Here is a 26,735-nt window from a genome sequence, read left to right as displayed (position 1 = left end):
CCTTCCTTCCCCCACTTCCCTTCCTTCCCCCACTTCCCTTCCTTCCCCCACTTCCCTTCCTTCCCCCACTTCCCTTCCTTCCCCCACTTCCCTTCCTTCCCCCACTTCCCTTCCTTCCCCCACTTCCCTTCCTTCCTTCCTTCCTTCCCCCACTTCCCTTCCTTCCCCCACTTCCCTTCCTTCCCCCACTTCCCTTCCTTCCCCCACTTCCCTTCCTTCCCCCACTTCCCTTCCTTCCCCCACTTCCCTTCCTTCCCCCACTTCCCTTCCTTCCCCCACTTCCCTTCCTTCCCCCACTTCCCTTCCTTCCCCCACTTCCCTTCCTTCCCCCACTTCCCTTCCTTCCCCCACTTCCCTTCCTTCCCCCACTTCCCTTCCTTCCCCCACTTCCCTTCCTTCCCCCACTTCCCTTCCTTCCTTCCCCCCCACTTCCCTTCCTTCCTTCCCCCCCACTTCCCTTCCTTCCCCCACTTCCCTTCCTTCCCCCACTTCCCTTCCTTCCTTCCCCCCCACTTCCCTTCCTTCCTTCCCTTCCTTCCTTCCCCCCCACTTCCCTTCCTTCCCCCACTTTCCTTCCTTCCTTCCCCCCCACTTCCCTTCCTTCCCCCACTTTCCTTCCTTCCTTCCCCCCCACTTCCCTTCCTTCCCCCACTTTCCTTCCTTCCTTCCCCCCCACTTCCCTTCCTTCCCCCACTTTCCTTCCTTCCTTCCCCCCCACTTCCCTTCCTTCCCCCACTTTCCTTCCTTCCTTCCCCCCCACTTCCCTTCCTTCCCCCACTTTCCTTCTTTCCTTGCCCTCCCTTCCTTCCTTCCTTCCTTGCCCTCCCTTCCTTCCTTCCTTCCTTCCTTGCCCTCCCTCCCTTCCTTCCTTCCTTCCTTGCCCTCCCTTCCTTCCTTCCTTCCTTGCCCTCCCTTCCTCCCTTCCTTCCTTGCCCTCCCTTCCTTGCCCTCCCTTCCTTCCTTCCTTCCTTGCCCTCCCTTCCTTCCTTCCTTCCTTGCCCTCCCTTCCTTCCTTCCTTCCTTGCCCTCCCTTCCTTCCTTCCTTCCTTGCCCTCCCTTCCTTCCTTCCTTCCTTCCTTCTTTGCCCTCCCTTCCTTCCTTCCTTCCTTCCTTCTTTGCCCTCCCTTCCTTCCTTCCTTCCTTCCTTCCTTCCTTGCCCTCCCTTCCTTCCTTCCTTCCTTCCTTCCTTGCCCTCCCTTCCTTCCTTCCTGTGGCCACCACATGACTTCTGCAACAGTGACCACTTCATTTCTCATTCTCTTCCCACCTCCCAATGACCTGGTTACCCCACTGGTCTTTCCATTTTGCTGAGTGTCCTGTATATCTCCCAGGTCATATTTGTGTCTCCATCAACAGGTTGTATTGATGAAGTCATTTGTGATCTATCCAGTAAAATAATTCATGCTGCCAGCATTGCAATTACCCTCTCAATGGTCTCCATTAACTGTCAGGTAGTTCTGTGATTGAGCATGGCCATCGCCACTGCCATACATAATCAGTCATGCCTTGCAACATCACATCTAAATTGGCACTCATCCTCTTCTGGTCTTATTTCCTTTGAATGTCTTCGCACCAAAGCCCATTACCTAACAGAGCAAGTGGGTGTGTTGGGGATGCTTTGCTCCTCCCTAGGGTCTTCTGTCCCTTTGTCATGGGTGTGAGGTACTCTCTACACCCTCTAAGGTTGTCAGCAGCAGGCTTCCATTCTGATCCTTGCCCTTACAGGTGGCCTTTTTACAGATCCACCAGTTCTTGCAGAACGCCTTGTGACCTGTTTCGCAATGGCAGTGTCATCAGCCCCCTATCCAGCAACCTTCCTCCTCGGGGAAGCATCGGGCTGAAGCTTCCCACTTAAGATTTACCCCCTTGTCAGGCACATTCCTACAATGATCCCTTTCACTGAATGGGAACTACTTCTGGCCCTCATCTTCTTGCCATGATTCAGGCCCTGACCCTGAGTCCATCCACAACCAACTGCTTCAACACTCAATCCTCCACATTATTATCTCCTTCAGGTGTTCAACCATATTTGCCTACAAGGTGTTTTTCCCTCTCAGTAGAGACAGTATTGTGGTGTGCAGATCCCTCGTCCCTCATACCTTTATAGCTACTGGCCAGTCTGACTATTGTCCCTTGCAAGTTACTAGACTGGATGATGGCTTGTTGGCTCAGTTGGGCTCTCAAATCACAGGAACTATTCCCCATTCTCTGTGACCCCTCTGGCAGTAGATCCCCCGTTTCCACAATCATTGGCAGAATCTTAAGAGACTATGAAGAAGACTCCCATGTGGCATTCTGCCCTCTGCCTCTCCTGCTGGGAATCTATCATCCTCTGCTGTCTGCGTATTGGTCCTAATAAGTTGACCCATGGTTTCTTACTTGACAAGGAGCCCCCACCTCCACCCCTCTTTTTTTGTAGTTGTGGGGTTCCGCTCATGGTAATCCATATTTTGCTGGACTGCTCCCATCCTTTATCCCTTCACACTAAATATGTCCTCCCATCATCCTTGCCTCAGGTGTTAGCGGATGACCTTCAAGTGGTTGCCTGTCCTAAGTCCTTGAATTTGAATCTCTGTGTTGGCATTGGTTATAAAGGTCTCAGCCTTGTCCACACCAGCCAGGTCTTTTGTGCAGTTTTGTTTCCCCTTTCTTTGTATCTTCTTCCCCTAGTGTTGTCACCATTGTGTTGTAATCATAGAGTGGTGTGAGGATTTGGTGGTGGTGGTGGTGGTGGTGGTGGTGGTGGTGGTGGTGGTGGTGGTGGTGGTGGTGCCCCAACATGTGTACCATTTCTGGAGCATCTGTGCTCTCCCTATTCCCCCCCCCCCCCACCCCCCCCCCCCACCACCCCCCCACCCCACCCCACCTCTTCCTGTTCTTTCCTCTTCCTGCTGCCGCAACATTCCTTTTACCTCTTTCTTTGCCTGTTTTTTCTTCCCCTTGACTGGATTGCACTGGACTGTGCAGTTTGTGTTGTTCTTACCTTTGTTTCTGTCACCTTAGATCATGGGACCAATGACATCACTGTTTTGTGCCCTCTCCTAACCAACCAACCAACCTACCTTCATGTACACATTCCTTATGTTCATATTTGACCTTCATACTGCATCAGGAAATGATCAATGAAACATAAGTTATATGGATAAAAAACTTTCTTGATCACCAGGGTGCAATCAAAGAATGTACCCAAAATACAGTGTCAGGTGTGTTCTTGTGTTGCACCCTGGCTACCAAGTGCAAATTTAATTTCTAAATTGCTGTTATACACATTCAGTTTGTATCAAGGTTACCTCTAAATGGTGTTTATGAATAAGTTGTCATTTTGAAACTGAATGAATTTATTGAATGGCTCAGCAGGTGCTGGTAAGTGTATACTACAACCATGTTAAATGATAGACCATGAATGTACTAGCAGAAAATATCAAAAGTTCATGAACACTAAATAGTGGATACTAAAATTATTTTATATATTTCAGCTTGGAGGTTATACAACTCCATTTGCTGTGTTGGGATCTGCTCTATTCATGTCAGCAGTGATGACAGCATTTGTACTACCAGGACACTCAGATTCCCCTGTTGACGACAAACATGAAGGTAAAACCAGTTACAAACACTCTCTGCAAAAAAAAATTTATGAAAGAAAACTCTAAAATTACAAGTAATTCAGGAGATGAAATGCAAACAACTGCCTATAAACAGAAGCAGAAAAAAACTACGGTAGCTTTTGAAATGGTTACTACTTTCTTCTGGGAGGGAAGGAGGGTAGAATGGGGAAGTTATAAAAGACAAATCACTGAAACTAAGTCCACCTTATGAGAGGACAAAGGGATGCAAAGATTAATGGAAATTAGAGAGCAAGAGTTCAGTGAAAATAATTAGGCAAGCACTGGACAGCTTCAATTTAGAAATGATAGGTCAGAGGAAGACTTTTCATGAAGAAAGACTTGTTTCTGATGATGGTTTATGCTTTATTGCTACATTTGACAGCCATAGGGAGGAAAATATCAATTTATTTACTTCCCAGTTATTTATTTAAGAAAAGTTTTTGTGGTTGTTTGACTGTCTGTGTGTAAAAGGCAAGAACATTGTCATTAGAAAAGTTGTCAGTTGGAATCCTGCTCGAGAAAAGATACTTTAGCCTTACATATTATGGAGCATATTTATTTAAAAAAGACAGTTGATTAGAAATAGTGATGCACTTTAGAACTCCATTGGAACTACAGTTCGTGACAGTTGTTGAGAATTACTGAAAATAAAATGAATTCTACTCTTAAATTACACATTGTTTTGACACACACACACACACACACACACACACACACACACACACACACACACCTATTGGTATTACCTATTACCTGTAAGACTACTGAAACTTCCATATATTACAGGTGGCCTGTTCCAAGTCTTGAAGATACCAGGAGTTATGCTTGCAGCTTCAAGCATTGTTGTCACATCAATGAGCATTGGCTTCTTACAAGCTACATTGGAACCACATCTCAGAAATGTATGATTTTAATGCAACTACTCATTTAATTAGATGAGGACTGTGCGCTTTTAAATGTGCATTCGAAAATCTGATAGTACTAACAAAAATTTGTTCAGTCAAAAATTTTTCATTTTGGCAGTTCAACCTCTCCCCTGTGATTCTGGGGCTCATGTTTGTCATCAATGGTGGTACGTATGCACTAACTGCTCCTTGCTGGGGTTGGATGTGTGATCGTTTCCTGATGCCTAAGATTGCCACCATCATTGGATGCCTTATGATAATGGTTGGCTTCAGCATGATTGGCCCTGCTCCTTTCATTCCATGTGACACGTAAGTAAAAAGAGTGAAACATTACCACTGTAATCATACACTAAATTTTAAACAGTTACACTTAAATGATACATACGTCACTGTTTGCTCAACATTTATTTCCTTAGCTCAGAAAAACATTTCACAAATTTGTTTGGGAAATACATGGTACATAGCCTAGAATACTTCTTTCTCCACTTAAATGTCAGATGAAGTTATTGTTAAACAAATAATTATTACCACTAACAGAAATGCCATGTTACAGACTGTAGATGATTGCAAAACTTTGACAGTGTAGAAAACCATGTATACAAAGTTATAATATTTAGAGGAGGTAAAAAGGAGCACTTTAAATGTGACAAATGTTACTAGTGCACCATTTCTCTGCTAGGAGTCCTTGAAAGGTTTAACACTGAACTTCCTGCAGGCTGATGTTCGGTTGTTTTTACTCCTTCACATGAAATACACTGACATTGAAATATTATGAAATTGATTTTTCAACTTTGACTTCCCGTTGTTTGACATTGAAATATGATCAACACAATTTCATTTTACTGCAAGGAAAATACAGGAAATCATAGTACCTTTCTCCATGAAAAGTCAGACAGTAATGATGGTTACAGCATTGTGTGGCCCCACCACAAATTAACTGTGGATATCAGAAAACATTGTATATTTCTTCCCAACTGTTGGATTGGTAGGGGACAGTACTCTTGTGAATTTATTTTTATGGTTGGAGATGAAACATTTAGTGTAAAAGACACACAAAATATGACAGATCAGTTGATTGCCAATTTTGTTAAAACTGCAACCATTATTCATGAGAAACATGGTTGTTTTGAGTGTGTTAGATGCTCATTAGCATACAGATGTCAATTGTGCATTGATGTAATGGACAACATATCTAAAACAATGGTCATCAGACAGCAGTTTGAATACCATTTCTGAACATCACTAGCATCAAAATGTTTATAGATCCATAGCAGCATAAAAGTGGATCCATGTCACATTCTGTATATCATTTTACGTTGGTGTATATCACATGCTATCCAGCAAAGAATATTATATGCAATAAATTGCCTAAGAGAACAACTGTACTGGCTAGTGAAAATGATGTCTGAAGCAGTTGAACAGGTTTCTACAAACTGTTGACTCTGCAAAGTTTTCTTAGTATTTGTTTTTGAAGATTAAATAGGCCTACTTTGAAACTGCATTGACCAAGAAACTTTACCATAGAAAACAATTATTAGAAGTGCGCGAGCAACATTATAGTGTGTGGTGGAGTGTGCTTTCTGTACCACTGTTACATTCCCGTTTTTCCTGTTCATCACATTATTTACAGGAAGAAAGATTTCTGGTAAGCCTCCATGTGATCCTGACCCCCTCTCTATCCTTAACATCTTGATGCGAGGCACATGGAAGAGGAAGCGATATATTGGTTAACTCTTGATGGAGCTCAAAGCTCTTCTGTGAGCTCATGTTTGGCACACATGGGGCCCCGAGCTGTAACAACCCTTTCTTCCTTGCTGGACTGCATTTCCTTCCCCATGCCCCTCCCTCCCTGTACCCACTATTTTCCCTCTCCCCCACCATCACTTATCTTGGTGTCTTTGCTTACATGGGCCCAGCTATCCTCCCTGTTTTTGGTATCCCTATGGCTTTGTTTCTCTTTCATCTTTTCTTTTTGGCTTTTTTTGTCCCCCTTGGGAGTTTGACCTCCCCTTCTAAATTTCCTCTCAGTAGTGAGCCAGCTGGGAACACCACCTTACTTAGGACCTTGTGTGTGGCCTTACTGCCTCTGCCATCTTTTCCTCAATGCCATTGTTCTTTAACACTATATAGCCAGCACAGTTTCCAGTCCATGTGTTGACATTGTTGCTTACCCATTTGGTTCAGCCTCCTGACAACACAAGGATCATACTAATGATACCCTAGCTGGTGCCTCCCCGGTGTACCTAGGAATGGTTGCTTTTCATTCTGGAGCATCAAAATTCCCAGCAACAGTTACCAGATTGCCCTTGCTGTGGTTGGATGGTGCCCACAGGGAGAGCCTGTGAACAGAATGGACAGGATAGTACAGGGTGGATGCTTTGCAAATGAAATACCATTCTTCTATGGCTGTTGCTTATGACCCTGCAGCTTTTCCATCCCTGGCTGCACCCTGGGAGGAGGGCCAGGCTAGCTGGCTTGGGGTGAAACCCTTTCCCTGCTACCTGGTCTGCACCAGGACTGACGGACATGTTCACTGCCACCAAGCTGTTACTTTTCGTGGAAACTATTGAAGACATGTTTGGCAAAGTGGAGTCCGAGTAAGAATGGTCAAGTTTGCTGTTAATCAAAAGTATCCTCCCACCCAATCTGTGGCCCTCCATGCCTGTGACCATCTTGGCAACATCTGTGCCCATTATTTCTCACCAGTCTTTAAATATGGTTCAAGGAATCATTTTTCAGAGGGACCTCATCCTTCAAACTGCTGAGGAACTCCATGCCAGTTTGGAATGGCACGGCATTCATTTTGTTGGGCTTGTTCAGAAACGCTGTAAGAATGATCACATTAACACTTACTGTTGTGACTTGGCAAGACAGCCAAGCCACTAGGAGGTGAAGCCGAAAGGCACGCATTTAAGCTCACGCAGGCTGGCGTGAGGTCTGGAACAGTTAAAGGATTTGAGTCTAGCAAATAAAGTACGTAGCTGTTGGAATACTTAACTTTAATGCTTAACTGGTGAACATCGGTCTGACGGTACATGCATCACAAGATAAATAGCCCCCCCAGGGGGTTAACAACTCTTCTGTGGACACGTACGTAGCAAGCACGGGACCACGAGCTAATGTGGCCCTCCTTCCTTTCCGGGCTGCATACCTTCCCTTTCCACATCCTTCCCCGTCCCCCATCTTCGACCCCCCCCCCAACACCTCTGTCTCTTTTCTTCCCTTCCTCCCCCTCTGGGAGTATGGTTTGTGCCTACGTCCGGAGATGGATGCTCGAAACTGTTGCAAATTCCTTGCTTTCTACACTTGCAAGTCTTTGTCCTTCCTCTGTCCTTCTCTTTTCCTTCCCTATTCTCTTTGCCCTTTTCTCCGCTGCGGCGTTTCAGACCCCTCTTCTTTCCTTTCCCTTTCTCTTTTTCCTCCCTGTGCGTGTCTGAAGGCCAACCCACGCACTTCCATGCGTAGCCGGTTCTGGGGAAACGCGTAATTACCCGCCCCGGGTAGACAGGTAGGACACATACGTACCCCCTGGTAACGGCCGGGCCCAGGGAGGGGTGATCACCCGAGCTGATACTTTCCGAAAGTGCCGATTGGTCCCTCCATCCGTTTGTCGGGAGGTGTGACCTGAGGTGTGAACAATCACCTAAGGAGGGAGTGCCCTCAGAGAGGGCCCCCACAAGGGAGGAGCGCTCCATCGGAGACGCCGGTAATCATGGGGGATTCTTCCGCAATGGTTTCCTCACCTTCCACTATGTCTGCTCACAAGCGTAAGTTCACTGAGTCTCAGCCACTGACAGTTCTTCCATCGTTACCACAGTTCCTTGTTGTTTCTCGGACTGACGAAGGTCACGACTTCTCCACGGTCAACCCTTTCATTATTCAGAAAGGTGTCGACGCAATTGAAGGTCCTGTAAAGTCTTGTTCCAGATTACGGAATGGCACCCTGTTGTTAGAAACAAACAGTGCCCTCCAGGCACAAAAATTGCTGCCTACTTCTCTGCTCCACACATTCCCTGTCCGGGTGGAACCGCACCGTCCCTTAAATTCCTCGCGTGGAGTCGTTTATACACGCTCCACCGACGGATTGTCTGACGAAGAAATTCAGCACTACCTGTCTGACCAGGGCGTAATGGCTGTTCATAGAGATGTGAAAAGGGTTGACGCGAACATCATTCCAACCCGCACTGTCTTCTTGACATTTGACAAAGTTCAACTCCCATCGAAAATCAAAGCGGGCTATGAGATAATTTCCGTTCACCCTTACATCCCAAACCCTACGCGTTGCTATCAGTGTCAGCGGTTCAATCACACCAGCCAGTCCTGTTCCAATCCGGCCAAATGTGTTACGTGTGGCAAGGATGCCCATGAGGGTGCTTGTCCACCTCCATCCCCTCGCTGCATCAACTGTATGGGTGACGCCGCTGCTTCCTCTCGAGATTGCCCTGTTTTTAAGGACGAAAAGCTCATCAAGGAAATAAGAGTGAAAGAAAAGGTCTCGACCTTTGCTGCTCGAAAATTATTCGCCAGTCGACAGCCCACCGTGCCTCAGACAGGAAAATACAGCACTGTCCTTGCTTCTCCTCGGCCAACAAAGGAGGTGGTCACGCAGACTTGCGACCTCACCTTTAGTGCCACGGTCGTCAGATCGGCCAGCGCAAAGATCGCCCGTTCAACCTCACCACTTTCGCCTGCCCACTCTATGGCTCACCCTTCGTCGGGTTCTGCTAAATCTCGAGCCCAAAAGTCAGACGCCAAGTCTTCGAGAAAAGAGCATACTCGTGAAGAGTTTTACGTACCGCAACTTCACAACCATCGGTTCCTCCTTCATCTAAACATCATATTTCCAAGAAGGCTACTAAGAAACCCAGTTCCTCTCCTTCTCCGCCAAGGCGTGTCCCATCTAAAGCACCACCTGGCGGAAATCGCCCTCGGCCGTCTTCTGTCGCCGAGGCGCACTGCTGGTGGCCGGTCAACCGGCTGATCACTGGGGGCAGGTGCTGCTCCTGACCAACCTATGGATCAGGATCTTCTGCCTTCGGCTGAATGCCATTCCATGCTGTCGGTCGCAAGCTCTGAGCAGTCGTTGAGTTGACAGCACCCTGGGTCACATTCCTCCATTTTCTGTTCACCCTATGTCCATTATCCACTGGAATATCTGCGGCATTCGAGCCAATCGGGATGAATTGTCGATCCTCTTACGATACTATTCGCCGGTCATCTTCTGTCTTCAGGAAACAAAGCTGCGTCCCCATGACCGCTTTGTTCTCCCTCATTTTCAGTCCGTCCGATACGACCTCCCATCTGTTGAAGGCACTCCAGCCCATGGAGGACTCATGATTCTTCTCCATGATACTCTCCATTATCACCCAATCCCCTTAAACAGTTTCTTCCAAGCTGTCACCGTCCGTCTTTCCCTTTCTGGATATACCTTTTCTCTTCGTACTGTATACATTCTATCGTCCACACCAATGGCACGAGCTGACCTCCTTCATCTTCTTGGTCAGCTTCCACCCCCCTATTTGCTGGTTGGGGACTTCAATGCCCACCACCCGCTTTGGGGATCTCCACATCCTTGTCCACGTGGCTCACTATTGCTAGACGTCTTCCACCAAGCGGATCTAGTTTGCCTCAACACTGGGGTCCCCACATTTTTGTCTGCCTCCACGACAAATTTCTCTCATTTGGACCTTGGGGTCGGTACTGTTCCGCTAGCTCGGCGCTTCGAATGGTTCGCCCTTGATGATACACACTCGAGTGACCACTTTCCATGTGTCCTTAGACTGCAGCCTCAACTGCCATATATGAGTTCGCGACGCTGGAAGTTTGCCCAAGCCAATTGGACACTTTTTTCGTCTCTAGCGACATTCAATGACCGTCGCTTTCCCAGCGTCGACGATGAGGTCACTCATATTACCGACGTTATTCTTACAGCTGCGGAACGTTCAATACCACGCACCTCCGAATTGCCCCGGCACCCCCCAGTTCCTTGGTGGAACGAGGCATCCCGTGACGCAATACTTGAGCGGCGACGTGCTCTTCGCATTTTCCATCACCATCCTACTTTGGCCAACTGTATCCGCTATAAGCAGCTCCGTGCTCGATGCCGTCGCATCATCCGCGATAGCAAGAAGGCAAGCTGGAAATTCTTTATTAGCTCATTTAACACCTTCACTCCCTCCTCGGAAGTTTGGAGTCGTATTCGACAGTTCTCAGGCGCGCCTAGTTTCTCCCCGGTCCCTGGGCTCACTGTCGCGCATGATACCTCAGTGGACCCCGTCGCAATTTCTAACTCATTGGGTCAGCACTTTGCTGAGATTTCGAGCTCTTCCAATTACCCGCCAGCATTTCTCCCGAAGAAACGTGCAGCGGAAGTGCGACATCTTGCTTTCTCCTCTCAAAATCACGAAAGCTACAATACTGTTTTCTCCATGCGGGAACTCCAACATGCCCTCTCTTCTTCTCGCTCCTCCGCCCCAGGACCGGATGGTATCCATGTCCAAATGTTGCTGCATTTATCCACCCATAGTCTGCGTTTCCTCCTTCGCCTTTATAATCGAATTTGGACCGACAGTACTTTTCCCCGACGATGGCGGGAAGCTATCGTTGTTCCCGTTCCGAAACCTGGAAAGGACAAACATCTCCCCTATAGCTATCGCCCCATTACTCTCATGAGTAGTGTCTGTAAGGTTTTGGAGCGTATGGTGAATTACCGTTTAGCTTGGTGGCTGGAGTCCCGCAGTCTTTTTAACACCTGCCCAATGCGGTTTCCGAAAGCATCGTTCTGCAGTTGACCATCTTGTTGCTCTCCCCACTTATATCATGAACAATTTTCTCCGGAAACGCCAAACGGTAGCAATATTTTTTGATCTGGAGAGAGCATACGATATCTGTTGGAGGACAGGCATCCTCCGCACACTGTTCTCTTGGGGCTTTCGAGGCCGGCTGCCCCTTTTTCTTCGCGAATTTATGGCAGAGCGCACATTTAGGGTGCGGGTGAACACTACTCTCTCCCGTACTTTCTCCCAAGAAAACGGGGTACCCCAGGGCTCCGTGCTGAGTGTTGTACTGTTTGCCATTGCCACAAATCCAATTATGGATTGTCTCCTTCCTGATGTCTCGGGCTCCCTCTTTGTGGACGATTTTGCGATCTACTACAGCTCTCAACGGACCAGCCTTCTTGAACGACGTCTTCAAGGATGTCTCGATCGCCTCCACTCTTGGAGCACCCCCCTGTGGGTCCGGGGATTAGAATAGGCCCGAGGTATTCCTGCCTGTCATAAGAGGCGACTAAAAGGAGTCCCTCCCCCTCAAGGGAGTAGATAGCGCCTGCATCCGGAGACGGACGGTTCCACGACCTCTATTTGCGGTCATTTTGCTTTTTCACTTTTAGTTTCTTCCTTCCTTTGGTTGGTTCCTTTCTTTGCTCTTTACCACCTCACTGTCTTCCTTACTCTTTCCCTTGCCTTCTTCTCCTTGCTTTCTCGTTGCCTTCTTCTCCTTGCCTTCTCATTGCCTTCTCTGGTCTCCGCCTCAGCGTTTGAGACAGTCTGTCCTCTCTCTCCCTCTCTCTCTTTTTTTTCCTCTTCTTCCTTCCTCCCTGTGCGCGCCTGAAGGCCGACCCACGCGTTCGCACGCGTAGCCGGTGACGGGGTAACGCGTAATTCCCCGCCCTGGGTAGACATGTAAGGCACGCACGTACCCCCTGGTAAAGGCCAGGCCCAGGGAGGGGTGATTGCTTGAGCTGATACCTTCTGACCATGCCGATTGGTCCCTCCGTCTGTTTCACGGGAGGTGTGACCTGAGGTGTAAACATTCACCTAAGTCAGGAGTGCCCTCTGAGAGGGTCCCCACAAGGAAGGAGCGCGCCATCGGAGACGCTGGCAATCATGGGGGATTCCTCCGCAATGGATTTCACTCCATCTCTCTCGACTTCTGCCCAAAAATGGAAACTTGACCAGCCACCAGTGACAAAAGTACTACCGCCTGCCCCACAGTTCCTCATCGTATCTCGCTCTGAAGACGCAAGGATTTTTCCTCTGTCAACCCTTTCGTTATCCAGAAGGGCGTAGATGCCATAGCCAGATCTGTCAAATCTTGTACTAGGTTGCGTAACGGTACCTTATTACTAGAAACTGAGAGCGCCTTTCAGGCACAAAAACTGCTTCGGGCCACACTCCTGTACACGTTCCCTGTCCGGGTGGAGGCTCACCGAACTTTGAATTCGTCTCGTGGTGTAGTCTATACCAGATCCCTCGACGGATTGACTGGCGAGGAGATTCAATCTTTCCTCGCTGAGCAGGGCGTGACGGCTGTCCATAGGGTCATGAAAAAGGTCAACAATGACCTTGTACCGACCCGGACACTTTTCTTGACCTTTGATAGTGTTAAGCTGCCATCGCGCATCAAGGCGGGCTACGAGGTTATTTCTGTTCGCCCCTATGTCTCGACACCTACGCGCTGCTACCAGTGTCAGCGTTTCAATCACACACGACAGTCTTGTTCCAATGCGGCTAAATGTGTCACTTGTGGCAGGGATGCCCATGAGGGTGACTGTCCACCTCCGTCTCCTCATTGTGTGAACTGTCAGGGTGACCATGCCGCATCCTCCCGCGACTGTCCTGTCTATAAGGAAGAACGCTGTATCCAAGAAATTCGGGTCAAAGAGAAAGTGTCCACATCGGCTGCTCGTAAGCTATTGGCTAGTAGGAAGCCCACACTGCTCCCAGCGGGGAAATACAGTACTGTCCTCGCCTCTCCTTGGACTACCAGGGAGGTGGCAACCCAGACAAGCGATCTGACCTTCAGCACCACCGTCGTCCGTTCGGCCAGTGCTAAGATAGCGCGGTCGACGTCTCCTCTTCCTCCCATCACCCCACAGACACCAGCCCCTTCTTCTGCTAAGACGAAGACCCAGAAGTCTGATGCACGGGCCTTCAAGAAGGAACCGTCCCGTGCCGACTTCCTACGTACCTCGACCTCTCAGCCTTCGACCGGTACTTCCACCAAACGGCCTTCCAAGAAGGCTCATAGGAATCACAGTTCTCCTTCTCCGCCACGGCGCATTTCTTCTCCTGCGCCACACAGCGGTTGCCGCCCCAGGCCGTCATCCGTTTCGCCTGGCCGCACCGCTGGTAGCCGAACATCTGGCCGTTCACCGGCAGAGGAAGCTCCCCCTCCCGGCCATCTTACCAAGATGGCCGATGAACCTATAGACCCAATGGACGATGACTGTCCACCTACTGATAGCGGCGGCAGTGCTCGCTTGAAGCCAGGCCCTCAGCGGCCTTTGAGGTGACCCCTTCTTTCATCTTCCTTTTCTTCTTACAATGGCACTTATTCACTAGAATATTGGCAGCATTCGCTCCAACCGAGAGGACTTGAAGTTGCTGCTCCGCTTGCACCGTCCGCTCGTCGTAGCCCTCCAGGAAACGAAGCTACGCCCATGCGATCAAATTGCCTTGGCACACTACACCTCTGTGCGTTTTGACCTACCCCCTGTGGTAGGTATTCTGGCTCATGGAGGGGTTATGTTGCTGGTCCAGGATGATATTTACTACGATCCCATCACATTGCACACCAGCCTGCAGGCAGTTGCCATCCGCATTACTCTCCCCGCTTTTACATTTTCCATTTGTACCGTCTACACTCCATCGTCATCTGCCGTTACCAGGGCAGACATGATGCAGCCTATTGCTCAGCTACCTGCCCCATTTTTGTTAACTGGAGACTTCAATGCCCACCATCCCCTTTGGGGCTCTCCGGCATCCTGCCCGAGGTGCTCCCTGTTAGCAGACCTTTTCAACCAGCTCAATCTTGTCTGCCTCAATACTGGCGCCCCTACTTTTCTTTCGGACACATCTCACACCTATTCCCATTTAGACCTCTCTATATGTACTACCCAACTTGCACGCCGGTTTGAGTGGTATGCACTTTCTGATACATATTCGAGCGACCACTTCCCGTGCGTTATCCATCTCCTGCAGCATACCCCCTCCTCGTGCTCATCTAGTTGGAACATCTCCAAAGCAGACTGGGGGTTCTTCTCTTCCAGTGCGACCTTTCAGGATCAAACCTTCACAAGCTGATCGTCAGGCCGCCCACCTCACGGATGTCATTCTCACTGCTGCTGAATATTCCATCCCTCACCCTACTTCTTCTCCACATCGCGTACCGGTCCCCTGGTGGACCGCAGCATGTAGAGACGCTTTACGTGCTCGTCGACGTGCTTTACGCACCTTTAAACGCCACCTTACAGTGGTGAATTGTATCACTTATAAACGATTACGTGCACAGTGTCGTATTACTAAAGAAAGCAAGAAAGCCAGTTGGGCTGCTTTCACAAGCACCTTCAACAGTTTTACTCCTTCTGTTGTCTGGGGTAGCCTGCGCCGGCTATCTGGCACTAAGGTCCACTCACCAGTTTCTGGCTTGACGGTCGCGAATGACGTCATTGTGGCCCCTGAGGATGTCTCCAATGCCTTCGGCCGCTTTTTCGCAGAGGTTTCGAGCTCCGCTCATTACCACCCTGCCTTCCTCCCCCGCAAACAGGCAGAGGAGGCTAGGCCACATAACTTACGCTGCTCGAATCGTGAAAGTTATAATGCCCCATTCACCATAACGCCACCCTACAGTGGCGAATTGTATCAATTATAAACGATTACGTGCTCAGTGTCGTCGTATTATCAAAGAAAGCAAGAAAGCCAGCTGGGCTGCTTTCACAAGCACCTTCAACAGTTTTACTCCTTCTTCTGTTGTCTGGGGTAGCCTGCGCCGGCTATCTGGCACTAAGGTCCACTCACCAGTTTCTGGCTTGAAGGTCGCGAATGACGTCCTTGTGGCCCCTGAGGCTGTCTCCAATGCCTTCGGCCGCTTTTTCGCAGAGGTTTCGAGCTCCGCTCATTACCACCCTGCCTTCCTCCCCCGCAAACAGGCAGAGGAGGCTAGGCCACCTGACTTCCGCTCCTCGAATTGTGAAAGTTATAATGCCCCATTCACCATGCGGGAACTCGAAACCGCACTTGGCCGATCACGGTCCTCCGCTCCAGGGCCTGATTCTATTCATATTCAGATGCTGAAGAACCTTTCTCCTGCGGGTAAAGGTTTTCTTCTTCGTACATACAATCGCATCTGGATTGAGGGACATGTTCCCGCATGCTGGCGCGAGTCTATTGTTGTCCCGATTCCTAAGCCGGGGAAGGACAAGCACTTGCCTTCCAGTTATCTACCCATGTCGCTTACCAGCTGTGTCTGTAAAGTGATGGAGCGAATGGTTAACTCTCGATTGGATTGGCTGCTCGAGTCTCGACGCCTACTTACCACTGTACAATGTGGATTTCGAAGGCGCCGCTCTGCTGTTGACCATCTGGTTACCTTGTCGACCTTCATTATGAATAACTTCTTGCGGAAGCGCCCGACCGCGGCCGTGTTCTTTGATTTGGAGAAGGCTTACGACACCTGTTGGAGGGCGGGCATTCTCCGCACCCTGCATACATGGGGCTTTCGCGGTCGCCTCCCCCTTTTTATTCGTTCCTTTTTAATGGATCGACGGTTTCGGGTACGTGTGGGTTCTGTCCTGTCAGACACCTTTCGCCAGGAGAATGGGGTGCCACAGGGCTCAGTTTTGAGCGTCGCTCTCTTCGCCATCGCGATCAATCCAATAATGGATTGTCTCCCAGCTGATGTATCAGGCTCCCTTTTCGTGGACGATTTTACCATCTATTGCAGCGCGCAGTGTCCACGTGTCCTGGAGCGCTGTCTTCAGCGTTCTCTTGACCGTCTTTATTCCTGGAGTGTCGCAAATGGCTTCCGTTTTTCTGCCGAGAAGACGGTCTGTATTAACTTCTGGCGCTACAAAGAGTTTCTCCCACCGTCCTTACGACTCGGTCCCGTTGCTCTCCCGCTCGTGGAGACAATCAAATTTTTAGGCCTTACCTTTGACAGGAAACTTAGCTGGTCTCCACATGTCATATTTGGCCGCCCGTTGTACCCGTTCTTTAAATGTCCTCCGTGTTCTCAGTGGTATGTCGTGGGGAGCGGATCGAACCGTCCTACTTCGTCTATATCGGTCGATCGTCCGCTCCAAGCTGGATTATGGGAGCTTCGTATACTCCTCTGCACGGCCATCCATCTTACGCCGCCTCAACTCCATACAACATCGGGGTTTACGACTTGCGATCGGAGCATTTTATACCAGTCCCGTAGAGAGTCTTCATGCTGACGCTGGCGAATTGCCACTCACCTACCGGCGCGATATACTGCTTTGTTGGTATGCCTGTCGGCTACTGTCAATGCCCGACCATCCGTCTTACCGTTCCTTTTTTGACGACTCTCTTGACCTTCAATACGGGTTGTATGTCTCTGCCTTGCTACCCCCTGGAGTTCGCTTTCGTCGCCTCCTTCAACACCTTAATTTTTCACTCCCTGCAACCTTTCGAGTGGGCGAGAGCCGCACGCCACCTTGGCTCCAGGCTCAGGTCCGCATTCACCTCGACCTCAGCTCGCTCCCAAAAGAGGTCACCCCCGGTTCGGTCTACCACTCCCGTTTTTTGGAACTTCGTTCGAAGTTCAACAACATGACTTTCATTTATACAGATGGCTCTAAGACCAATGACGGGGTCGAGTGTTCCTTTATTGTTGGGGCACAAAGTTTCCAATACCGGCTCCATGGCCATTGTTCGGTCTTCACAGCTGAGCTCTTTGCCCTCTACCAGGCTGTTCTTTACATTTGCCGCCACCGACATTCTGCTTATGTCATCTGCTCAGATTCCCTGAGCGCCATCCAGAGCCTCAGTGATCCGTACCCGGTTCACCCTTTCGTACACCGGATCCAACGCTCTCTTCAGCAGCTGGTGGACGTCGGTACGCCGGTTAGCTTTATGTGGGTTCCTGGCCATGTCGGTATCCCTGGGAACGAAGCTGCAGATGCCGCGGCCAAGGCTGCGGTCCTCCAGCCTCGGACAGCTTCTTGTTGTGTCCCTTCGTCCGATTTTAGCAGGGTCATTTGTCGGCGCGTTGTGTCGCTGTGGCATGCCGATTGGGCTGCACTTACCGACAACAAGCTTCGGGCCTTAAAACCTCTTCCCGTGGCTTGGACGTCCTCCTCACGCCCTTCTCGGCGGGAGGAGGTCGTTTTAGCACGGTTAAGAATTGGACACTGCCGGTTCAGCCATCGCCATCTGCTGACGGCTGCGCCGGCGCCGTTCTGCCCATATGGGCAATTGCTGACGATCCGCCACATTTTAATGTCCTGTCCGGATTTTAACACACTGTGTCTTCATCTTGGCCTGCCATGTACTCTAGATGCCATTTTAGCGGATGACCCACGAGCAGCCGCTCGCGTTCTTTGTTTTATCAATTTGACAAACCTCTCTACGGACATTTGATGATGCTGTTTTTTAATCCTATGCCTGTCAGTCTGTCTTTTATCGTGTTTTACCTTTGTTGTTGTTTTAAACTTCAGCCTCGCGGTGCATTCTTAACGTAGTCAGGGCGCTAATGACCATTGAAGTTGTGCTCCCTAAAACCACAAAAAAAAAGAAAAAACTCTTGGAGCATCGAAACCGGCTTCCGTTTCTCTCTCAGTAAGACCGTTTGTGTTAATTTTTGGGGACGTAAGGAGTTTCTTCCGCCCTCCTTACATCTAGGTCCTGTCAACCTTCCGTTTTCAGACGTCACTAAATTCTTGGGTCTTATGTTCGACAGGAAACTGTGCTGGTCCTCCCACGTTTCCTATCTTTCGGCTCGCTGTCTGCGATCGCTTAACACCCTCCGTGTCCTGAATGGTACCTCCTGGGGAGCGGACCGAGTGGTCCTTCTCCGCCTCTATTGCGCCTTAGTGCGCTCGAAATTGGATTATGGAAGCATAGTCTACTCCTCTGCTCGGCCGTCTATTCTTCGGCGTCTCGACTCTATCCACCACCGTGGATTACAGTTAGTGTCTGGAGCTTTTTACACCAGTGCTGTGGAAAGCCTTTATGCTGAGACTCCTGAACCTCCACTGTCCAATCGGCGAGCAGTCCTTCTGAGTCGTTATGCTAGCCATCTGTCTTCCATGCCTGCTAATCAAGCCCATGACCTTTTTTTCGACGCCTTCTTTGATGTAGGGTATGCAAGCCGCTCCTCCTCCCTACTACCCCCGGGAGTCCGCTTCCGTCAACTGCTCCATTCTCTTTCCTTCCACTTTCCTAAAACCTTCTTGACAACTTCGGGTACAGCACCGCCTTGGCTCCGCCCTCGGATCCGCCTGCTCCGTTACCTTTGTCGATTTCCCAAGGATGGTACCTCTACACTTGTATATCGTCGGGCATTTGCTGCTCTATGTGCACAAATGACGGACGGCACATTTATTTACACCGACGGCTCAAAAACATCGTTAGGTGTAGGGAGTGCCTATATTGTTGGCGACACCCCAAATCACTTTCGGCTTCCCGACCAGTGTTCGGTTTATACTGCGGAGCTTTACACTGTTCTCCAGGCTGTCCACTACATCTGCCGCCATCAGCGGATACATTACGTTATCTGCTCAGATTCTCTCAGCTCTCTCCTCAGTCTCCAAGCTCTTTATCCTGTGCACCCTCTGGTCCACCGGATTCAGGACTGTCTGCGCTTGCTCCACCTGGGGGGCGTCTCGGTGGCGTTCCTCTGGCTCCCGGGACACGTTGGTATCTGTGGAAATAAGGCGGCCGATACTGCAGCCAAGGCTGCAGTCTCTCTTCTTCGGCCAGCTATTCCATCGATTCCTTTTGGCGATCTACAGAGCATTTTATGTCGTCGTGTTGTTCATTTATGGCACGCGCATTGGTCAACACTTCCCCATAATAAATTGCGGGAAGTGAAAGCTCTTCCTTGCGCTTGGACCTCTTCCACCCGAACGTGTCGTCGGGAGGAGGTAATTTTAACTAGACTCCGGATAGGGCACTGTCTTTTTAGCCATCGACATCTTTTAAGCGGCGATCCTCCCCCACTCTGTCCTCACTGCTCTCAGCTGTGGACGGTAAGACACCTTTTAATTGAATGACCCTATTTTAATCCCCCTCCCCCATGAACCATGGACCTTGCCGTTAGTGGGGAGGTTTGCGTGCCTCAGCGATACAGATAGCCGTACCGTAGGTGCAACCACAACGGAGGGGTATCTGTTGAGAGGCCAGACAAACGTGTGGTTCCTGAAGAGGGGCAGCAGCCTTTTCAGTAGTTGCAAGGGCAACAGTCTGGATGATTGACTGATCTGGCCTTGTAACAATAACCAAAACGGCCTTGCTGTGCTGGTACTGCGAACGGCTGAAAGCAAGGGGAAACCACAGCCGTAATTTTTCCCGAGGACATGCAGCTTTACTGTATGATCACATGATGATGGCGTCCTCTTGGGTAAAATATTCCGGAGGTAAAATAGTCCCCCATTCGGATCTCCAGGGGGGGGGGGGGGGGGTACTACTCAAGAGGATGTCGTTATCAGGAGAAAGAAAACTGGCGTTCTACGGATCAGAGCGTGGAATGTCAGATCCCTTAATCGGGCAGGTAGGTTAGAAAATTTAAAAAGGGAAATGGATAGGTTGAAGTTACATATAGTGGGAATTAGTGAAGTTTGGTGGCAGGAGGAACAAGACTTCTGGTCAGGTGACTACAGGGTTATAAACACAAAATCAAATAGGGGTAATGCAGGAGTAGGTTTAATAATGAATAGGAAAATAGGAATGCGGGTAAGCTACTACAAACAGCATAGTGAACGCATTATTGTGGCCAAGATAGATACGAAGCCCACACCTACTACAGTAGTACAAGTTTATATGCCAACTAGCTCTGCAGATGATGAAGAAATTGAAGAAATGTATGATGAAATAAAAGAAATTATTCAGATAGTGAAGGGAGACGCAAATTTAATAGTCATGGGTGACTGGAATTCAAGTGTAGGAAAAGGGAGAGAAGGAAACTTAGTAGGTGAATATGGATTGGGGGACAGAAATGAAAGAGGAAGCCGCCCTGTAGAATTTTGCACAGAGCACAACATAATCATAACTAACACTTGGTTTAAGAATCATGAAAGAAGGTTGTATACATGGAAGAACCCTGGAGATACTAAAAGGTATCAGATAGATTATATAATGATAAGACAGAGATTTAGGAACCAGGTTTTAAATTGTAAGACATTTCCAGGGGCAGATGTGGACTCTGACCACAATCTATTGGTTATGACCTGTAGATTAAAACTGAAGAAGCTGCAAAAAGGTGGGAATTTAAGGAGATGGGACCTGGATAAACTGAAAGAACCAGAGGTTGTACAGAGATTCAGGGAGAGCATAAGGGAGCAATTGACAGGAATGGGGGAAATAAATACAGTAGAAGAAGAATGGGTAGCTTTGAGGTATGAAGTAGTGAAGGCAGCAGAGGATCAAGTAGGTAAAAAGACGAGGGCTAGTAGAAATCCTTGGGTAACAGAAGAAATACTGAATTTAATTGATGAAAGGAGAAAATATAAAAATGCAGTAAGTGAAACAGGCAAAAAGGAATACAAACGTCTCAAAAATGAGATCGACAGGAAGTGCAAAATGGCTAAGCAGGGATGGCTAGAGGACAAATGTAAGGATGTAGAGGCCTATCTCACTAGGGGTAAGATAGATACCGCCTACAGGAAAATTAAAGAGACCTTTGGAGATAAGAGAACGACTTGTATGAATATCAAGAGCTCAGATGGAAACCCAGTTCTAAGCAAAGAAGGGAAAGCAGAAAGGTGGAAGGAGTATATAGAGGGTCTATACAAAGGCGATGTACTTGAGGACAATATTATGGAAATGGAAGAGGATGTAGATGAAGATGAAATTGGAGATATGATACTGCGTGAAGAGTTTGACAGAGCACTGAAGACCTGAGTCGAAACAAGGCCCCCGGAGTAGACAATATTCCATTGGAACTACTGACGGCTGTGGGAGAGCCAGTCCTGACAAAACTCTACCATCTGGTGAGCAAGATGTATGAAACAGGCGAAATACCCTCAGACTTCAAGGAGAATATAATAATTCCAATCCCAAAGAAAGCAGGTGTTGACAGATGTGAAAATTACCGAACTATCAGCTTAATAAGTCACAGCTGCAAAATACTAACACGAATTCTTTACAGACGAATGGAAAAACTAGTAGAAGCCAACCTCGGGGAAGATCAGTTTGGATTCCGTAGAAACACTGGAACACGTGAGGCAATACTGACCTTACGACTTATCTTAGAAGAAAGATTAAGGAAAGGCAAACCTACGTTTCTAGCATTTGTAGACTCAGAGAAAGCTTTTGACAATGTTGACTGGAATACTCTCTTTCAAATTCTAAAGGTGGCAGGGGTAAAATACAGGGAGCGGAAGGCTATTTACAACTTGTACAGAAACCAGATGGCAGTTATGAGTTGAGGGACATGAAAGGGAAGCAGTGGTTGGGAAGGGAGTAAGACAAGGTTGTAGTCTCTCCCCGATGTTGTTCAATCTGTATATTGAGCAAGCAGTAAACGAAACAAAAGAAAAATTCAGAGTAGGTATTAAAATTCATGGAGAAGAAGTAAAAACTTTGAGGTTCGCCGATGACATTGTAATTCTGTCAGAGACAGCAAAGGACTTGGAAGAGCAGTTGAATGGAATGGACAGTGTCTTGAAAGGAGGATATAAGATGAACATCAACAAAAGCAAAACAAGGATAATGGGATATAGTCTAAGTTGGGTGATGCTGAGGGAATTAGATTAGGAAATGAGGCACTTAAAGTAGTAAACGAGTTTTGCTATTTGGAGAGCAAAATAACTGATGATGGTCGAAGTAGAGAGGATATAAAATGTAGGCTGGCAATGGCAAGGAAAGCGTTTCTGAAGAAGAGAAATTTGTTAACATCCAGTATTGATTTAAGTGTCAGGAAGTCATTTCTGAAAGTATTCGTATGGAGTGTAGCCATGTATGGAAGTGAAACATGGACGATAAATAGTTTGGACAAGAAGAGAATAGAAGCTTTCGAAATGTGGTGCTACAAAAGAATGCTGAAGATTAGATGGGTAGATCACATAACTAATGAGGAGGTGTTGAATAGGATTGGGGAGAAGAGAAGTTTGTGGCACAACTTGACTAGAAGAAGGGATCGGTTGGTAGGACATGTTTTGAGGCATCGAGGGATCACAAATTTAGCATTGGAGGGCAGCGTGGAGGGTAAAAATCGTAGAGGGAGACCAAGAGATGAATACACTAAGCAGATTCAGAAGGATGTAGGTTGCAGTAGGTACTGGGAGATGAAAAAGCTTGCACAGGATAGAGTGGCATGGAGAGCTGCATCAAACCAGTCTCAGGACTGAAGACCACCACAACAACAACAACAACAACATATTTTAATCCGTTACGCTCCCGTCTACAGCTATCGCCTGATCTATCGTCGATTTTAGCAGATGACATGCGCTCAGCCGACCGCGTTCTCCAGTTTATTAGTGCCAGTGAAATGACGTCAGTCATTTGAAGTTTTTTTTTGGGGGACCACCAACCCCTTTCTGTAGTGTATTTTTAAGCCTTCCTTCTGCTTTTAGTTTCTCCAATTTTATGACTTTCGTTCCCATTGCTGCTGGTTTTCAATTTCGGTTTTTTACTGTTTCCTAAGTCACGGACCGGGCGCTAATGACCATAGCAGTTTTGCGCCCTTAAACCAAAACAAAAAAAGATAAATAGCAATTGATAATGGCGCCTTGCTAGGTCGTAGCAAATGACGTAGCTGAAGGCTATGCTAACTATCGTCTCGGCAAATGAGAGTGTAATTTGTCAGTGAGCCATCGCTAGCAAAGTCGGCTGTAAAATTGGGGCAAGTGCTAGGAAGTCTCTCTAGACCTGCCGTGTGGCGGCGCTCGGTCTGCAATCACTGACAGTGGCGACACGCGGGTCCGACATATACCAACGGAATGAGGCCTATTTAAAGGCTACCACCTAGCAAGTGTGGTGTCTGGCAGTGACACTACACTTATAACCTTATTCTGGCATTTGAGGGGGATACCCTCTGACAGAATGGTTTATTCTTGTGGTTTGATGCCTTACATCCCAACACCCATGAGGTGTTCTTAGTGTTTATCTTTTGTGCACGTCTTCCCACTGTATGGTGGACCCTCTGTGCAATGAATGTAGACATCCACTCCAAGAGGGGAGCCCCTGTGTTCCACTATCAACATTTGTTAATTATCATGACCATCCCTCCACACTCCCTGGACTGCCTGGTTTATAAAAAGGGGAAAAAAGTACTGGAGCAGAAGTTTCGTCATTGTTTATCCTGCACTGAGGCTGGCTCTCTCTCTCTCTCTCTCTCTCTCTCTCTCTCTCTCACTCACGGATGTTGCCCCATACTTGTTGGTTTTACCCCTTGTCAGGTGAAATCCTACGATGAAACTTCCACTGAATTGGGATATCTTCTGGCCGTCTCCTTTTCTCATGGTTCTGACTGTGGCCCAAATTCCATTCCTAATCAATTGCTTCAATAGCTTAATCCTTCACAATGACAATATCACCTCCAGATATTTAACCATATTTGTCCCAATGGAGGGACAATATAGTGATTCATCCTTTAGCCTGCAATGATCTGTCATTCCTTGATAGCTACTGGCCAGTCAGCCTGACCAGTGTCCCTTTTCTCAGTGCTGCCATCTTGTTACTGTTTTCTTAGGTTTTCGTAGGGCCTATGATAGGACTTGGTGCAATCACATCTCATTTTCATTCCCACAAGTGGGTTCGTTTGGCCTCTACTGATTTTTATTGAGCAGTTCCTGTCATCCTGAGTTCGTGTTGGCACTATACTCAGCTCTCTGCAGACGCAGGAGAATGGCATTCCACAGGGCTCCATATTAAATGTCCATATCCTCATCACTATTAATGGACTTGCGCCTTCTGTCAGATCGGTGGTTATTCCAGCTCTATACAGGGTGGAGAAAAATTGTCACAAAATTTTAACCCTGGATAGCTGATGTCAGTAGGAACCAAAATTACTAATTTTGTGTAGGTTGACAATGCACCATTTTTAAACTACAGAAACTTGGTGACACATGCTCAGATTGGCCTTGAGATTGCCCTGTTGCCAGATGCTCTGGACAATGGCAATTGAAGTGTGTGGGCCAAGTTTCTGTTGTTTAAAAATGGTGCTTTGTCAACCTACACATCAGTAATTTTGGTTCCTATTGGTATCAACTATCCAGGGTTAAAATTTTGTGACACAATTTTTCTCCTCCCTGTAAGTGGATGATTCCTCCACGTGGGTCAATGAACTTAGTGCGATCATGGGGACTCCCACCATGTGGCATTCTTCCCTCCACCTCTCCTGATGGGAATCCATCATCCTCTGTCTTTGTACTGCCCATACTATGTTGACCCATGGTTTTTTACTCTGTAATGAGCTGCCCCCACTTTTTAGTAGTCATCCATATTATTTATTGCCCTCACCTTTTAGCCGTTCACACAAAATAAGCCTCCCACCATTCTTGTCCCAGGGGTTGGCAGACATCCCTCGCATGGTTAAATCCATCCTTGACTTTTCTTCGTGAAAATGGTTTGTCCTCCCAGATTTAAGTACCTGACTTTCCTTCTGAAAATGGAGTTCTTCTGCTTTCGTTTAAGAGGCCTTCAAGCTTTCCTCCAAGCCAGCCAGATCTCCCCCTCCCCTTTCTTCTATGTTCTGTCTGGTCATTTTGTTGTTTCATTTTCCCTTTACTTGTCTTCCTCTCGTGTTTTCCCCATTGCCGCACTCATGGTATGGTGTGGCGATTGGGATGTCAGTGGCAGTGCTGGCACCTCACTGTGCTGAGCACCTCTGGGGTGCTCCCTGTTCTCGTCATCTTCCCCTCCTCCTGTTTCTTACTCTTTACCCATTTTTCTCTTCCCTTTGATTGGACTATACTACTTTTGTTTCTTCTAACTTTGCTTCTGCCCTCTACCCTCCACCCCTCCCCAAATCAATTGATCGATCAACCAACCAACCAACCAACCAACCAAGCTCTGTTTTTCTTTCAAGAAAAGGATTTAAAAGTTGATATTGACCAGGTTTGTAAGAGGGTCAGAACTGAAACTTTTTATGGCTACCTACAAGTCACCATTCCTGATGAGTTCCTAGGTATTCTGAAATCTTTTTGTAGTTCTTATGAAGCAGAAATACCTTTCTGCCTTTCTTTATGTTCCTATTTACAGTCATTCAGTAATGCTTGTGATCACTGTTGCCCAGATGTAAACTGGCTAAGCCAAAATGTTTTGGGCTGTGGGCCAGAAGATCCAATACGTTCCCAGAATTAATTTATCACTCTCCTGTGTGTGTGGAAACTTCATGGCAGACCAAAACTGTGTACCATACTGGAATGCAAACCCAGGAACATTGAAGGTAGGAGATAAGTGAAACTGTGAGGATGGGCTGGGAGTCATGTTTCGGTAGCTTAGTCAATGAAGTACTTGCCCACAAAAGGCAAAGTTCTTGGCCAGAGTCCCAGTCTGGCACACAATTTCTATCTGCCAGGAAGGTTCACTCAATATGTTGCCTTAATTAGTCAGTACTCTGATAAAAGCTCAGGGTAACATATGGATAAGTTGTTTAGAAGAATTTCATATGAATCCAAGTCCCGACAATCTGCCTAAATCACTTGAATCTCTGTCTAGAATCAGCAAGTTGAAATATCTACCTGATACTATAATATGATCATGAAATTTATGTAAAATGCTGTTTCCCCTTAAACATTTCACTGCTACTACTGCTGCAGCAGATGTCGATAAAAGCATGCGGTGAACATATTTTATCCACCTTTGTCAATCTTCACTTGTATTATTTCACATCCAGAATCTGTACTAATATCACCAGATATTATCACACATATTATGGCTGTAAACACACCTTCACCACTGACATTAATCCTGCCCTTCAGATACACATTCCAGTTGGAATGGAGAATTTCATTGCTATTAACATTCGGTTTCAGTGGTGTCTTCCCCTAATACTAAGTGGGCATTGTTAACATTGAAAAGTGAGACTAGTTCTGGGGCCTTTCCATAGACACTACTGCAGTTACCTAATACTACATTATCGTTTTCTTTACCTGATCTGCCATTATCAATATTTTTGTCCACAGAAACACAACAATTACTATAAATAATTGGCTACTGTTGGGCTCACAACTTTTTGTCAACAACTAGTTTCAATCTGCATTACAGATCATCTTCATGTCTCAGGTTAGTTTCACACAACATTGACAAACTGTACTTCG

General features: G+C 47.6%; 1 protein-coding gene across 1 annotated transcript in view; it reads left to right on the top strand.

Moving 5' to 3' along the window:
- LOC124777399 (MFS-type transporter SLC18B1-like) overlaps positions 1 to 26,735 on the top strand; it is an 82,923-nt gene that overhangs the window by 48,912 nt on the left and 7,276 nt on the right. Inside the window, exons 6-8 of the mRNA XM_047252793.1 lie at positions 3,477 to 3,594; positions 4,392 to 4,507; positions 4,629 to 4,819. Of these exons, the coding sequence (XP_047108749.1) occupies positions 3,477 to 3,594; positions 4,392 to 4,507; positions 4,629 to 4,819 (425 nt within the window). The remainder of the gene's footprint in view (positions 1 to 3,476; positions 3,595 to 4,391; positions 4,508 to 4,628; positions 4,820 to 26,735) is intronic.

The sequence above is a fragment of the Schistocerca piceifrons genome, chromosome 2 (genome assembly GCF_021461385.2).
Source record: "Schistocerca piceifrons isolate TAMUIC-IGC-003096 chromosome 2, iqSchPice1.1, whole genome shotgun sequence".
Classification (NCBI taxonomy): Eukaryota; Metazoa; Arthropoda; class Insecta; order Orthoptera; family Acrididae; genus Schistocerca; species Schistocerca piceifrons.
Note: the sequence above shows the minus strand (reverse complement) of the source record. Positions and strands in the feature narration are given on the sequence as shown.